Genomic DNA, 15,860 nt, shown 5'->3' on the forward strand with positions numbered 1-15,860 from the left:
ACAAAAATATTGCCAAGTCTAGTTCATCTAACACCTTATCACGAGTCTTCAGTTTTGCAGCCGTGAGAAACTTCACTCATCAGTTTACATCAGATCTCAACAGTTGTTACATTTTTAACCCCACGTGTAAATATTTTTATCTCCAGCTGTGAGATGCTGATATTACCTTTCATAAGAATAAAATCTAAGCCCATTCCTTACATATAAGGATATGACACAATGAAAACTGTCCAGGAATGACCAAGCCCTGGAGCATGAGGCTGGAATCCTGACTGGGCCACTAATTAGCAGTGTGACCCTGGACCATATCATTTTGCACACCTGAATCAAGTTTCACCATGTTCAAAACAGAAAAGGCCCAAGTACATCATTCTGACAGTTATTTAAAGCTCCAAAAAACTCATTAAGTTGATTAATTTCTCATCAATAAAAATAATTTATGAAAATATTTCCAAATAAACACCTAAGAATATCAAATAATAGGCATTAATATGCTAATCAGACAATTTAATTAAGATTCTTTTTAGTTTTAGACTTATGCAAATGTACGGGTGTCACTAAAAAATCATGCAGAACATAGTTCTCATTTTAAAGATAGAGACACAGTGCTAAAAATTTCCCTTTGCTAAGCACAAATGTGTCTTAGGACATATTTCACCCAAAAGTAGGCTTTATATTTTCCTAGGTAACTTATTAGACATATGAGATTGCATATACAGTATCATTACATTATGCTTTCTTAAAAGAAAATATTAAAGAAAAAACACTATAATGCTAAAAGTGATGAGTGCTCAAATTATTTTCTTTTAATTCTGTATATATGAAATTATGAAGCAGTTATCGACCACATATAGAAAAATCAAATACACATAGCAAAAATTTCATTTTGTTCCATTAATTGTTCTAGTGATGACATTTTAAAGTGATTCAAAACTATTGAGTTGTTTTGACCTAGACTTCTTTCACTCCTTCAGGTAATGTCTTGAAACCACAGCAGGTCATCACAAGAGAACGGTTTCTAGGTTGAAAGTGACCTGCACATTACAACTCTTAAGTGGGCTTTGTGACATCTTATTTACACTTTGCATCTTTCTGCTGTGAACAGGCCAGCTGTTCACCCTCTCTCATCTCCCATACTGCTATATATTTAGAACTGGATAAACAGTAAGCAGCATTAGCTCATGGCACCACGTAGGGGGCTAAAAGTGGTCCTGGGGAGTCTCCTGTTCCCAAACCAGAGCTGATCAGGTAATAACTGTGTGGGGTTCAGAAAAAGAGAAAGGATACCCAATACCCAGGACACATTTCCTGACAGAAGCCAAAGCAGCAGCAGCCGTAAAAACAAACAGTTCCGTGAGCCTCGGCAGCCACTGGTCAGGGCGGGGTGCAGCCCCCAGACCACACGCCGCGGGCCTTACCATGGCCTTGTTCTCCTTGATGTTCATGGTCCTTTTCAACAGGGCATCTGAGCTCTCCTGGCCCTCATCCCTGGAGTCATCCTCAGACTCAGAGGCAGAATCATCCCTTTCCTTCCCCTTTCTGCAGCTTTTCTTTCTTCCAAGAATTGATTTTTTATTGTCCTGTAAGCGTGAGCTAGAAAACAGTGGCTCAGAAGCATTGTTTTTATCTGGTTTTTTTGCCAGTTTCTTGGTAGGGAACTGAAAGGCTACCCGAAGACCAATGCTGCTTCTTCTAGGCCTGCTCCTTCTAGGCGTAGCCTTTTCTTCTTCATCATCTTCCTCTTCCTCGCTTACTAAAGAGGCTTTACTGTCATCGCTCAAATCTGACTCCACGAGCTACAAAATGAAAGAAGGAACAAAGACGTTATCTATAACAGACCTTCGAAAAGACGTATCTTTAAAACCACTCTGACGTTATTTTAGGAAAAAGAATGACCATATGAGTTCCCTCTGAACTCTTCAGTTAAACGCTCACATAGTTTGTTGATGAATATAATCAAAGAGCAAGCACTCTGCTGCTACACTCTGCCCCAGCCACACCCACTGGCAGACTGTGTTCCATCAGAGCATCAGGCTGGGAGCAAAACGCTGACCAAGGGGGCTCTTCCACAGTGGAGCAGCCAGGCTGGCACATCTGGAAGCCACGTAATGAGGAAAATTCAAAGAAAATGGTGTGCATGACATAAGAGTTATCGTCAGACAAAAACGGAGTGCTAAGGAAAAAAATATACTGACTATTCTGCCTTAAATAGCAGGAATGAGAATTTTGAGTAAAAGGGACAGGAAAGCTGACCTCACTTCAGTGAAGTGACCAAGGAGCAGGCAGGTGACAGGTCACTGGGGTCAGTGGGGGAAACTTTATCCCCAGGACATGATGGGTTCTCACTCCAAAGGAAGCCCTCCTCCCTTTTCGGTAACCTGCAGACCCATGGGGTGAAATCAAGGCAGAGAGCTCTGCAGGCTGTCACAGAGCACCAGTTCATCACCTCAGGAAATTCTCACCCCCAATTTTCAAACTCACTAGGTAGTACAGGTCTCCAGCATTAAAACATAACTCAGTTACGTTTTACATGTGAGAACACAGGAAGAACAGAAGGCAGTGGCCAGATGACATTACCCAGGTGACAGTGGATGATAGCTCAGATGTGATGGGACTCTTGGCAATAGTAGACATAGGTTTAAATATTGAGATCAAAGCCATCTCCTGGGCATCTTTCCTTGACCCACATGCTGGAAAGTTTAGTCTGGGAACCTCTGTCGGGGACCCCTAACAATGGGGCTACTGTGAGGAGAGCAGCCAGATGGGCCCAGGATTCAGTTAAACGACTCTGCTTCCTCCTCAGTGACTACTCCCCAAATTCTAGCTGGACTCAAGTTAAAAATAAGGCAGAGGGAGGAAAAAAATGCAGATAACTGCCAAACCGTGGCGTATGTATCAATCCACAAGCCAAGTAGAGAAATGAGACCATACTGTACTGATTTATCTATTTTTCTTTAGTATCTTCAACTTTCTACATTAGTAGTTCTGGAATTCAAAATGGTGGGCTGCAGGAGTCCAATTGTAGGAGACATTGTCGGAGAACTTCAGAGGAAACACCTCCCCGATTGGCTTTACTTATTTATCATAATCATCATCTAAACCACCTCTCTTCACCAAGGATGTGGAGCAGCTTATTACTGAGGACTGAAGTAGGAGAACAGCAAACTGTAAATACCAGTGGAGACTCAGACCTGAGGAAAGAACACAAGGGCCAGCACCACTGCTGTGGCTGTTTCACATCTGGCTAGAAGACCACTACACACCAAGGTATAGTAAGATCCTATTATCAGAAAAGGTGGTCTCACCAGTTCTCACTAGGGTGGGCAGAAGGTTGGGTAGGGAGACAACAGTGCTTGTTTTCTCACATAATTTTAAAATAAAATTTGCAGGTGGACCTGCCCTGAACTATGAATTATATCAGAGTCAACGCAACACGTCACAATTCATACCCAAAATTTAGAGACTATGGGGGGGAAAAAAGACTTTTGGGGTAATTTACAATCCCATGCTGGAAACTCAAATTCTTTGAATAACCAGATATCGCTTAGCTAAAGAACAGAAGATAAATAAGTCACCAAGAGTAGATGATACCCATTAGGGTTTGGAAGGATCTTAGTGTCTTGCTGGCAAGAAACCAGAGACTTGTTGGCCAGAACACATGAACTGCCATACAGCTTCTGTAAAGAAAGCCAAAGGAGGGCTGGGGCTACAGCCTGGCACAGCTTTGTGTTGCTATTCACAGAAAAAAATCACCATCAAACAAAGCAGCCTACTATTAGGGCTTTCAGGCCTTAAGTTCCCCAAGAAAAGATGAGGGACAAAACGAACCTACTAGTTATAGCTAATTTAAACTTCTACAGAGTTCCATGCCAGAAGTGGTTCCTTCGGAGGTTCTAAGCGTGAAGAGGCTTAACCTCTATCCTTTATCTTGATACCAAAGAAGGAAGTGGTACATTGATTTTGGGGGGATAAATATATACTAGTCGGCAGTAAACTGGCTTAAACATACGGAATAAAAGGAAGAGATCAACCAACAAGTCTCTTGATGGCAAAGTGCTGACAGCAGATTTCTCTCAGGAAGCGGGCAGGCCTGGGTCATCTTTATCATTAGAAAGCATGTCAGCATCCAAATCAAGAATGCACAGGGAAAACTCTAAGTCTGTACCACAGCTAAATTTTTGCCAAATTAACTCCAAACCTAAGAACACTACTTTGCACACAACAAGAAATGACTTTAATGAACTTGTTACTCCCAGATAGACCCTCCTCTTTTCCGATAAAAAAGGTTCAAGAGAGTGTGAAATAGGGCCAGCCCCGGTGGCCTAGTGGTTAAGTTGGGCGCACTCCGCTTCAGCAGCCTGGGTTCAGTTCCTGGGCGTGGACCTACACCACTTGTCTCTTGGTGGCCATGCTGTGGCCGCGGCTCACATGCAAAAAAGAGGAAGATTGGCAACAGATGTTAGCTGAGGGTGAATCTTCCTCAGCAAAAAAAAAAAAGTCTGAAATAAATTCTTTGATAAGGACACCTGGGACACACACCCCAAAACTCCAAAGGGGAAGACAACTGGATTTTCTCTAAGAGAATAATGGACTAGGGACCAGAGATTAGCCTTAGAATAGCAATTTTTATATTTTGTTAACTAGCTTATATAATAAACATGTAAGAAAAAGTAAAATCTTTTCATGTGGGAAGTGACTTCTTACAAATAAAAATACAGTTCACAAATAGGACTAAAAATACTACAATCCACACTCCCTCATATTGATAATTATTACCATTACTTCTGGGTTACTGTTTACATTCAGATCACTCTGCGTAAATCCTTCAAAATCTTCCATCTCTGAGTCAGTGTCCTCTATAAAAATTCTTCTTAGCTCTTCCGTAAAGTATTTGGAATGGAATCGCACATCCTGCTAAATTAAAAACACACGTCATGGAGAAAAAAAGAAGAATAGAGGTTACCAGAGGCCAGGGGGCAATGCGGATTTATTGTTTAATGGGTAGAGAGTTTCTGTTTAAGATGATGAAAACATTCTGGAAATGCCTAACAGTGACAGCTGCACAACACTGTGAATGTACTTAATACCACTTAGTGTCTTGCTAGCAAGAAACTGGGGACTTGTCTACACTTAAAAATGGTTGAAAATGGTAAATTTTATGTCATATATATTTTACCACAATAAAAACACACATATATACATATTTTCTAAAGCTCACAGAAATGCAGACCCACAAATCTAACGATTTCAAAAAATCAGCATGGCCACAGCCTCAACCAGCTTCTTGTGTGACTCATAAGTGCTGATGGAATGCAGTGTCCCCTGCCAGGGCTGGCCTTCGGGAACGTCTGCTTTCACACAGAACCGAAAACACAAGGGAAGAAGATGTGAGGAGAAAGCCTGGCTCCCTCTCACTTGCTGGCTGTCCTTTCTATCAGCCATCCAAAGCCCGTCTCCTCCACGTCGGTGAGTGTGCTTCCCTCTCACAGACAGCAAGTTTCTCTGTAGGAAAGAGCTGGAGCCTCTCACACCCCTCCCCGCCCACTGCTGAGGAGACTGCGGTTGCTCCATTACCAATTACCGCAGGGGACCGACGGAACACGTGCTCCAACCCTCCTCGACCCCTCCTCTCCCACAGGAGGGAGAGGCCGGCAGCCACCAACAGGTAGCAAGTGAGCAGAAGGAAAGATGTTACAGGACTGACTTTTAAAAAGGAGAGACATTTTCCAATAATGACATTTTCTTTCTTTTGAACTAATAAAAAGGAAACTAGGCTCTCTAAATGGCAGGCCCGAAAGAAAGGAGAGGGAAAAGGAAAAATTGCAGTGCAGAGAGGAGACCCAGAAACCATACTCCTCCAAGCTGGCAACCAGGGTCGGAGTCCGTGTCCCCAGCTGCCTCTGACGTCTCTTCCTCCTGCACCCAATATAGCAATGACCCCTCATCATACCAAGTTTGGTTGGAGAATCTTTATCTCCCCCTGCCTTTCCCTGACTTTAATTATATACTTTTTCGAGCTCAGATAATCTCTGGGGAAAAACAGATATAACAGATGAGTGGGAAAACTTACGAGGGGATAGAGAAAGAAATGCCTATATCCAGCATTTTTTTTGCTTAAAAATGTCTCCTATGAATTATTATGGGTAATTGGAGTGAGTGTGCTCAGAGCTAAATTACTTTGTTCCTTTGTTGATAGCTGTGGTGCAGCTGCTTGAAAAAAAATGCACACACAAAAGGGAAGTTTCTTTAAAGTGAAATTCAAATTGTGTTTAAGGGAGACTGAAGTCATATCGTGTGCAAGTTCATGCATCTTCTCTCGGCTGGTTAAAATGGATCGTGAGTGTCTGGGGTCAGGTGTGGAAGCAGCAGGCCAGGGTTTATTAGTAAGGAAGAAGGGTACACAGCTGGCTCCTAAGGAACCCATCAGGAACCTGCTATCTCCAAGTACAGGAAACATCTGGCTCACAGAGCCCTGAGCCGGCCCCTGCAGGCTGATTTAGGGCAATGAGGCCTATGTGTAAATGTTATTATATACCCAAAGTCTCTGCCTAGGGCCCAAAGACAACAGGTCATGCCTTAGAGCAGCAAGTTCCAACCTTGCAGTCCTTCTGGCTCTTTCTGTCCTTTGAGCTGACCTCACAAGGCAGTGGTCAGCCTGGGAGAAATCAGTATCTTTGATAGCTGGTTCTGATAGAGAAAAACAACTTAGCCACAGTCCTAAACTAAGGCCTATGCTTTTATTCTGCTTATTCCAAGGGTGTAAAAATTGTTTTTAATATGGTCTGCATGAAGCAAATATCCACTCCACACAGCTTCACTGCATTCTTGGTTACAACCCTCACACAGCTCTTGGCTCTCCGGGATCTGTTTCGTTATCGTTTAAAATCAATATGAGGCAACGTATCATGGGCTTTGGTAACCTATATCTACCATGATCAAGAATGTAAGCAAATAACAGATGGGAAGAGGAGCTAACAGAGTGATTCCATTTTCCATTTGGAAGCTCATGTGACATGAAGAAACAGACTGGACAGTGATGGCAGGCTGAACCAGTCAGACAAGCATCCTACTTCAATTGCTTCACAAATCCCACCCATTGCTCATTCACCAATGGGTGCTGGGTGCGTGAAACAAGAGGAAAGGTACAACAGAGCAAGCACTCTGAGCCAGGAGAGCTGGAAAGCACCATTCAAGTAAGAGGTCCCTTCCATCAAAGAGCTATAATTTAGTGGGGGAGCTGGACAAGACCATAAGTAACCATGGTGAGGATCAGTGTTATAAGGGAGACACGAGCAATATGGTGTATAGAAAGAAAGAAAATCCAGTAAGACTTCATGCAAGAAGCAGCATTTGAACTGGATCTGAACTAGGGTAGAGTCTAGACAATGATGAGAAAGTACCCAGGCAGGATGAAAGCATGGACCAGTGTACACAAAGGACAGAAGAGTGTACGATGAAGGAATCACTGCAGCTTCTGGTCTATTGCAGCACAGCAGGCAGGAAAGAGTGGTGGGAGGTAGGACGGTGAGAAGTGATGCTCCTAGATTTGGAACATCCCAGCCCAGCCACTTCTCAGATGTGGGGCCTTAGACTAGTCATTTCACCTCCCTGGGCTTCAGTTTTATCACCTGTAAAATGGGGATAATAATAGCACCTACACCTGCCCAGGGAGATATGTGAATTAAATGCAATCTATATGACAAGCACACTGTCACAGGCCATGGAAGGCATGCTGGGTCAGACGGTGGGGGGTGGGGCAGGAAGGGCAGGCTCAACTGCATGGAAGCGGCAGTCGTCGCAGCAACAAAAGCAGCTGCTTTGTTTCTTAACGCCTACTGCGTGCCAGGCTCTGTGCTCGGCACTTTACACACCTCCTGCACTGCTCAGAGTGCCCCAACTCTCCCTCACTGCCTGACTATGCTTGAATGGAGAGACCGGCAATTTCTGAGTAAGAGAGGATTGCGACCAGAACTCAGTTCTACAACTGTGAGGTGAGGGCGATGAGAACTATGGTAGCTGAAAACGGAAGAGAAGCTGGAAGGGATGGAGGTGAGGAACATGGCAGAAGATTCGTCAACTCCTGCAAGGGAGTCGGGGAGATGGGAGAGGAGGAGGAGGAGTCAAGAACACCAAAGATGGAGATAAAAATGGGGAAGACAGACAACCAGGGGAGGGAAAACGGGGAGTTTCAGATCTCCCTTGAACAATCAGGATCTGTCCAACTGGCAGTCAGAAATAAAGCTGGGGCTGCAGAGAGAAGCCAAGCCATAAAGAACTTGGAGGTAACAGCTGAAACAAGGCCAATCACTGAGATCACTCAGTGAAAAGGACTGAAGACAAAATCTTGGAGAACATCCACATATGGGGACAGGAAAGAGAAGAGATGACAACAAAGAACAAAAAGTGTAAGAGAGAGGACGAGACCAAGGGGAGTGGAAGCAGACGGCTGGTGGGGTCAAATGCTGCAGAGACATCAAGTCAGACGAGGAACAAAGACACCAGAAAGGCCCCTGCAACCTGGGAAAGAACAGTTCCCACCGAGGCCAAACATACACAGTCAGTGGAGTAATCAAGCAGGCACTTCACTTATACGATTAACTGCTTCCCTTACTATACTTGCCCAATTGAAGCAAGGTGGGTTTAATTTACAGCCGTTTAAGAAAGGCCATGGTTGAGGGAGAATGAGGAATTTGGAGTGCCACAATGAATTCAGAAGAAAAAGGGATGCAAGGCCAGATATTTTGATTGACCATGCTTTTGCTAAAGCACGATATAAACCTCCAGGGATCTAACTCTCGGAGAACTGTAACTTGTGTTTGCCACAGATCAAAGTAATTAAAGAAAGAATAATGCTCTCCCCAGCAATTTCAAGAGTGAGGTGCTGATAGAACCACGCTGCTGGAGCACAGAGACGCAATTGTCTCATGGAAACCACACATTCCTGCACTGTGCTGCGCGGTGTGGGCTATCGCGGTGCAGGGCTGGCCCCCCACTGCCAGCTGTGTGGGAGGACTCTGAATACAGCCTCACCACAGGCTGCAGCCTGACGCTGCAAAGAAAATAGATTTGATCATGTGAGTCCCCTTTATTAAACAAAAATAATAATTGTTCGTAGAAAGGATTTAAACGGCAAAAGTGAGTTAGGTACTCTCACCAGTTTCTTGAAACATGAAGGCATAACACACAAAACAAAATGCTAGACAATTAACTGGTATCACCAATCTCAGACCATGTTCAAAGAAAAGAATATCTGAACCAAGATCCCGGCTTCCAGATGAACATGCCTGTCTTGAAAGGAAGCATCCATACCTGTTTCCCTGACTCCAGTGAGTCAAAACTATCGCAGCTCTCCTCTGATGAGAGGGTTTCCATGGGAACATCATCTCGGAATCCAACGAACTCTTCATCATCACTGGGGGCGTTAAAGATGTCAGCCACTTCTTTAGGGATCTGTTTTGGATTCAAAAAGACGAAGATAAAACCAGGGGCTGTTATAATCACTTAAGGAAATTTTCTAGACAGGAGTAGGAATTACCATTTCTTAACTTTATCCATCTGCCATGGTTGCTGAGAAGACCCCAGTAACCCTGAGCAAAATGTGCTTCAGCTGAGACTTCGTGGCAACAAAGGAAGAGGGGAGGAAGGGACTTTTCTTTTTCAAATTCTAGAGATACATCCCATCTTACAGACAATGTCAAGGCCATGCCTAAATAGAAGCCATTTTGATCTCCTGGCAAAAGATAAGAAATTAGGCATTGATTTCTGAGAAACCAATGATCTCTCTATTTTTCTCCTATAGTGAATTTGTCTTTAAATGTCATCCATGTAAAAAAGATTCCATAAGATATTACTAAGCTCCTCTTAATTTCCACCTGCAGTCCTCTATTTTTCTGTTCTTTGTCATATGCTGATTCAGAAATATGAAAATACATACAACGAAATAAGTAGCTTTCCTTCTTTTCTATATTCTGAATCAATTTAAGTAGTTTTAGAATTAATTCCAAGAGAACCCAAACGTTATTAGAGGCAATTATTCCCAGAGAGAATGCTGTCAGCACATTTAATCTAACAAATATGTATCTGCTGAGTTCATTTTCATATGTTGAATACCTATTCGTACCTATTTGAAAAAGTTCAAACACATAAAAACGTAAAAACGTGAAAGCATAGTACAAACGTTGCTATATTCTTCACCTGGAACCCCCATTTGTCACCACATTTGCTTTCTTTCTCTCTTGCAACAAATATTAGGTACAACCACAGGCGTTTGCTGATATTTGACTGTTTTTGATCTAGGAAAACAGCAGTTTAGTTTGAGCCAACCTAACTCATGTGTGTTTAAAGTAATTTTCAGACATCATAATAATTCACCCTAAAATACTTCAAAACACATCTCCCAGCACACATTTCTCCCACAGAACCAAAAAAACATAATTGTACCTAAAACAATTGACATCAATTCAATAATATCATTTACTATAAGTCCATATTTAGATGTCTGCAAATGTCCCCAAAATGTCTTTCATAACGTTTTGGGGGCAAACGGGAACCACTCAAAACAAGGATTATGCATTGTATTTGATTGTTTTTTCATGCATTAAGGAGGCCCAAAACGTCAGGTTACCCCTCATTAGTAGTCTTTTTAAATGTAATTATAAAAACTTTCAAACATGTTCATAAGTAGATGGAACAGCACAATGAACACATGTGTGGACTCCCTAGCAATTATCTGCCCGTGGCTAATCTTACTTCATCTGTATCCCTACCCAACTGTCCTCCTTCTGAATTACTTGAAAGCAATTGTAGACATAGCATCATTTCACTCTGTTTCATCAGCAAATACACAGTCTGTGTTCACAGTTCTAGGAATTTATCTTTTATAACTCACGGTTTATTTGTACCATGATCCAAATAAGGTCCACACATTGGTCAATAGGTCTCTTAAGTCCTTTCTCATGTCTCCTTCATTTTTAATATTTTTCCTGAACTCATTTTTGAAGAAACTGGGTCATTTGACTATAGAGTTTGCCAGATCTTGGACGGTTCTTTTTTTGTAGCCCCAAGATGGTATTTAGCAAACTCCTCTGTCCCTTTGGATTTCCTGTAACTTGGTAGTTGAATCTAGAGGCTCAGTCAGATTAAAGTTTGCTTCTTTTTAGCAAGACTGCTTCGTAGGTAGTGCTGCATTCTTCCTTCAGAAAGCACATCATGTCTGCTTGTCTCTCCTTTTTAGTGGTGATGTTGGTTATCAACAAGTTAAGGTAGGATCAGCCAGATTTCTCCTTAGCAAAAATACCTCTTCCTCTTTGCACTTAATAAGAAATAAGCTTAATAAGAAACAAGCAGGGTGATATTTGAGATTCTCCAAGGAGCCCTGACATTTAGAAATCAAGACCTGAGAATGTGGTGTGCTCCTTGCTAGTGAAGTATCGTTGCTTCTAGGCTCTTTGAGTGGACATGAACAGAGCAAGGATAATTCAAATATCTTAAATTACAAGTTCACAGTGACACTTAGAATTCAAATCCAACATGGCAGGATTCTTCCCTCCTTCCCTCCATCTCACATTAGTATCTCCTTTCCCCCACAATGAAAACCCCAATTCCCGGTATTTCTCATATACTTACCCATTTGCTCCACCTACAATACAGTCAGACACCACATAAGGACATTTTGGTCAACAACAGACCACATATATGGCAGTGGTCCCAAAGATTAGTACCGTATAGCCTAGGTGTGTAGTAGGCTACACCATCTAGATTTGTGTAAGTACACTCTCTAGGATGTTTGCACAATGACAAAATCACCTAACAATGCATTTATCAGAACGTATCCCCGTCGCTAAGCGATGCATGACTGTACACACAAAATAGTTTCAAACTTACATCACCAACACCACTATCAACGATACCGTCAACAACAATCAATCAAGTTCAAGATTTCTTTGTAGTTCTTGCTATCCTTGGAACACAGTTCCACCATATACTAGATCTTTTCCATGAGATAATTAAACAATCATTGTACTTGGGGAGGCAAAAGTACTTTACATGTACTTCCTGTTTCATCATGCTGTATATTAAAGATATGCCCTCAAGAGTCAAGATTTTAATAAAATAATTTTTACTGCACAAGACAGTCTTATGTGAAACTGGCATTTTCTTTTAAAATTGAGTGTATGGAGGTGAAGAATGTGATGCCACTAACACAGTTGGGTGCCAGTGCCTTGATTCATGCTAACGGCTAGCAGTTTTCTCTGCCTTGCTTTTGCACCATCAGTACAAATTAAAAAAGGCAAGTAATGTCTCAGTATTATTATGATAAAAACTTTGTCCTCATGGAACCCTGAGAGGGCATCGGGGTTCCCCAGACCACACTCTGACCACTGCACTAGCATATATAGAGTTATGTATTCAAAAGTTACTTGAATTCTTTGAATTCTTTTTCTCTGTGCATTGAATTAATTTTACAGTCAGTTAGGTTCATGTGAGAAATTACTAATCCGTAATCTACTTACTTTATCATGATTTTAATGCTTCTTGTTTAAAAAACAATTAGAAAGTTAATGGTTCAATCAAAGGAAGTTTAACATTTTGTTTTTAGAGAACACAAATCCAGAAATTAAATACACGTTTAACGATGTCAAAGGGTTAATACACCCACTTTCCCACCATCTAATGAAATCACCTCAAGGGACAAACAGGCAGACATTTACAGAATTAGAGTTCCACTAACAATAGGAAAAAAACTGCCACACTTATGCTAAGAAGAAACTCCTAAATGAAGTCTAACTCTGAGATGGTTCTTGGGAGAAAAATTAAAACTTTTCATAAGGAGGTAAATTTAACAGTATTTAGCACCCTTATCTTTTCAAAGACACCTTTTGTTGTTGTTTAGCCATCAGACCCAATAGTCCAAAAATATACTCGTACTAGAGAAACAGATAATACTTATGAAAGTGTATGTTAGACTTTACATAATAGCCTCGAGTTCAGTTCCTGAAGTGGCACTGAGAGAGGGACGGTGAGTTGGTTTCAGTCTTTTTCCTTCTGACTTATCACCATTCTATGAATTAAAAAGCCTGGCTGGCCCAGAAGCTTGTTTTAACATAAAGAGTTAAAGAAGGAGGAACATCCCATGTCAGGATTTAATTTTAATGAAGCACATATAAGGAATGGAGAGGCTGGCGATAAGAATAAACTACTTCCCGCAGCAACCGCATTAGCCTTGGGGCTACTGTCACAGCCGCCACTACTGCGAAGCCTGTGCCCGCCCAATTCCTCCTCCTTTATCTATGACTTCTGCATCTGCTCCAGAGGTGCCATTAGTGGGTGTGATTACCGGTTAGGAACAAAAGGAAAGAACACACTTTCAAAAAAGCAAAAACCACTATGCATTCTTGGGGCATGTGGGGCTCTGTTTCTTGCTGCCTAACTTCAAAAGGCACTTAGAAAAGAGTTTCAGAAAATCACAAGCCCCAGGATTTAGTCCCTGTAAAACATGCAAGTGTCTTCAATGCCACAAATTGTTTAACAGACTCCATCAAGAAGACAGATTTGCATACAAGGGACACAATAAGAGAGGATTCATAGGGACATCCTTCTTTTGCATGACCAGTTCAACAACATATCAATATATTAGGCCCAAGTATCTGCCATTTCTGTTCCATTCAGCCGTGATCCACTGGGTAGCTGTGTAGTCTAGACAGAGAGTACAACAGACTGTTTTCCCAAAGCTTATGTTCCATTTGATTACAATGCCAATCATAAGACTCACCAAACAAGAAAAAGACAAAAAGTAAGCATTATTAAAGCAAATTAAACTGAAAAGAAAATACAAAAAATTCCCAACCAGTGGGTTCTATTTATAGTAGCCAAATTTGCACATTAGGAAAACTGCACTCAAGCTAACCAAACACAAATCAAGAAAAATTCCCTTCTGAAAGTGAAAAGACTGTTATATTATTAATGATTATTTTTTTAAATACACACATTTATTCTACTTCTCAATTCTGTCCTTGTTGGGATAACAATGTGAACTGAATATCATCCAAGGTCAAGTGGAGGACCAGGACTCAATTCCCCTACAAGGACACAGGCACTAGGACGGAGTCCTGAGCACCCAACCCAGGGCCTGGCCTAAAGCAGGTCACCAATCAATTCCTGCCAAGGGTACTGACATGCATCTGACCTTGCACTCCTCTTCCTAGGAAGGTATACTTTCCTAGGAAAGGTGTACTGCGTCAAAAGGTGCACTCTGTAACATTCCTATACAAGAAGAATTAAAGATTTTCACCCAGAATACCAGGACATCTACATACAAAGTAGTCATAGTCATAGCTCCTCTTTCAGAAAGGACTGCCAATTTCACTTATAAGCCCTACAAATTACCTTAGAGCTCATCTTGGGAACAAAGAATACAAACTCAACAGGCTTTGGGGCCAAGCAGGCCAGCAATGAAGGCAGCAGCTCACGGTAAGGGAACATGGAATAGTGCTGACTTGGTGAGCTGAAGACACGAGTCCAGAAAGGGCAGTCACTCCTCCACTCCAGCGGACCACTGCTGTGCAGGAACAGGGGATCCCATGTGCCCAACCTTCAACCTTTCCAAAGAAACCAGGAATCTGAGCCTTGGTGAGAAATCTCCCAGTTTTAAAACGTCAGCTTCTAATGTAAGGACCGCTGATGCAAATAATCCATAAATCAAAACTGAGGGGAGTTTATTATGAACTAAGTCTGAAGACTATAGCCCGGGGCCTGCCTTCCTCAAGGAAGAAAGGGCACCAAAGAAATGGGGTGTACAGAGTGGTTATATACCATGTTGGAACAAAAAGCATACATCACATATGATAGGAATGTCCCTTTTACGACTGTCACGAGATGCTTAGTTGGCTCAGCAGGTTAAGTCGTGAGCAGGTCAGCAGTCACAAGGTGAGCACAGCAGGTTGGTAATTAATCCTTAGTTTCCAGGAAGAGATGCTTATCCTTAAATGCCAATGTGGGGGCAGCTACATCCCTACCTTTAAGGGCATCATTCTTATCTTTGGCACATAGCAAATGTTTAAGGCAGATGTACAATGCATGCTCAATAGGCCATGTCAGGCCCTTTTGGAAAAACAAGGTTAGGCCGAATTAGTTTTAAACCAAATGGCCTCCTCATATACTCTAATATATCCTATTGCTTTTCATTTATTTATCAGGACCAACCACCTGCAGTCTGAGTCTCAAACGCGTTCAGGGAAAGCACACGGTAGAACTCATGGTGCTTTGTGGAACACGAAGGTAATTTTAAATACCAAAATTGCAAATATTATCAACCATATATCCACTAGTGTCTGGTACTAATAGTACTGGACACCAAAGTGTTAAGAAAATTAAGTAAAAAGAAAAACTTTAAATTAAAAATAGCCCTTCCCTTGTTCCTAGCACCACTATTCACAAAAGCCAAAAAGTGGAAGCAACCCAAGTATCAATCGACAGATGAATACATACACAAAATGTCATATACACATGCAATGGAATATTATTAAGCTTAAAAAGGAAAGAAATCCTACAAATATCAAATCAGTTCGTTGTACACCTGAAACTAATATAATGTTATAGGTCAATCATACCTCAATAAAAAATTAACAACAAAAAAAACTACCAAGTCTGAATCAGTCGGTCAGGGCCGGGGTTTGAGATTCCGCATGTCTAACAAGGTCCCCGGTGACACCCATGCACTGGTGTGCAGAACACATTTTGAGTATGGAGGTTCGAGCCCATTTTCTGTTCCTCTCTTGCAGTACATAACTTTTCCTGCTTCATACTAGCTCTTCAGGTGCACATCTTAACCTCCATACTACACAGCTAACTCTCATAGCAGA

The 15,860-nt window shown here is 41.8% G+C and overlaps 1 protein-coding gene across 4 annotated transcripts in view; it reads right to left on the reverse strand.

Annotated features, from left to right (window-relative positions):
• Positions 1 to 15,860, reverse strand: part of CDCA7L (cell division cycle associated 7 like) — a 48,052-nt gene that overhangs the window by 4,341 nt on the left and 27,851 nt on the right. For 2 of the 4 annotated variants that reach the window (XM_058526962.1, XM_058526944.1), the window contains exons 2-4: positions 9,310 to 9,450; positions 4,777 to 4,914; positions 1,419 to 1,796 (exon numbers count right to left, since the gene is read on the reverse strand). In XM_058526962.1, coding sequence (XP_058382945.1) covers positions 1,419 to 1,796; positions 4,777 to 4,914; positions 9,310 to 9,450 — 657 coding nt within the window. The remainder of the gene's footprint in view (positions 1 to 1,418; positions 1,797 to 4,776; positions 4,915 to 9,309; positions 9,451 to 15,860) is intronic. The other 2 variants (XM_058526954.1, XM_058526973.1) reach the window with 2 other exon arrangements.

This window comes from Diceros bicornis, chromosome 3 (genome assembly GCF_020826845.1).
Source record: "Diceros bicornis minor isolate mBicDic1 chromosome 3, mDicBic1.mat.cur, whole genome shotgun sequence".
NCBI classification, from domain to species: domain Eukaryota; kingdom Metazoa; phylum Chordata; class Mammalia; order Perissodactyla; family Rhinocerotidae; genus Diceros; species Diceros bicornis.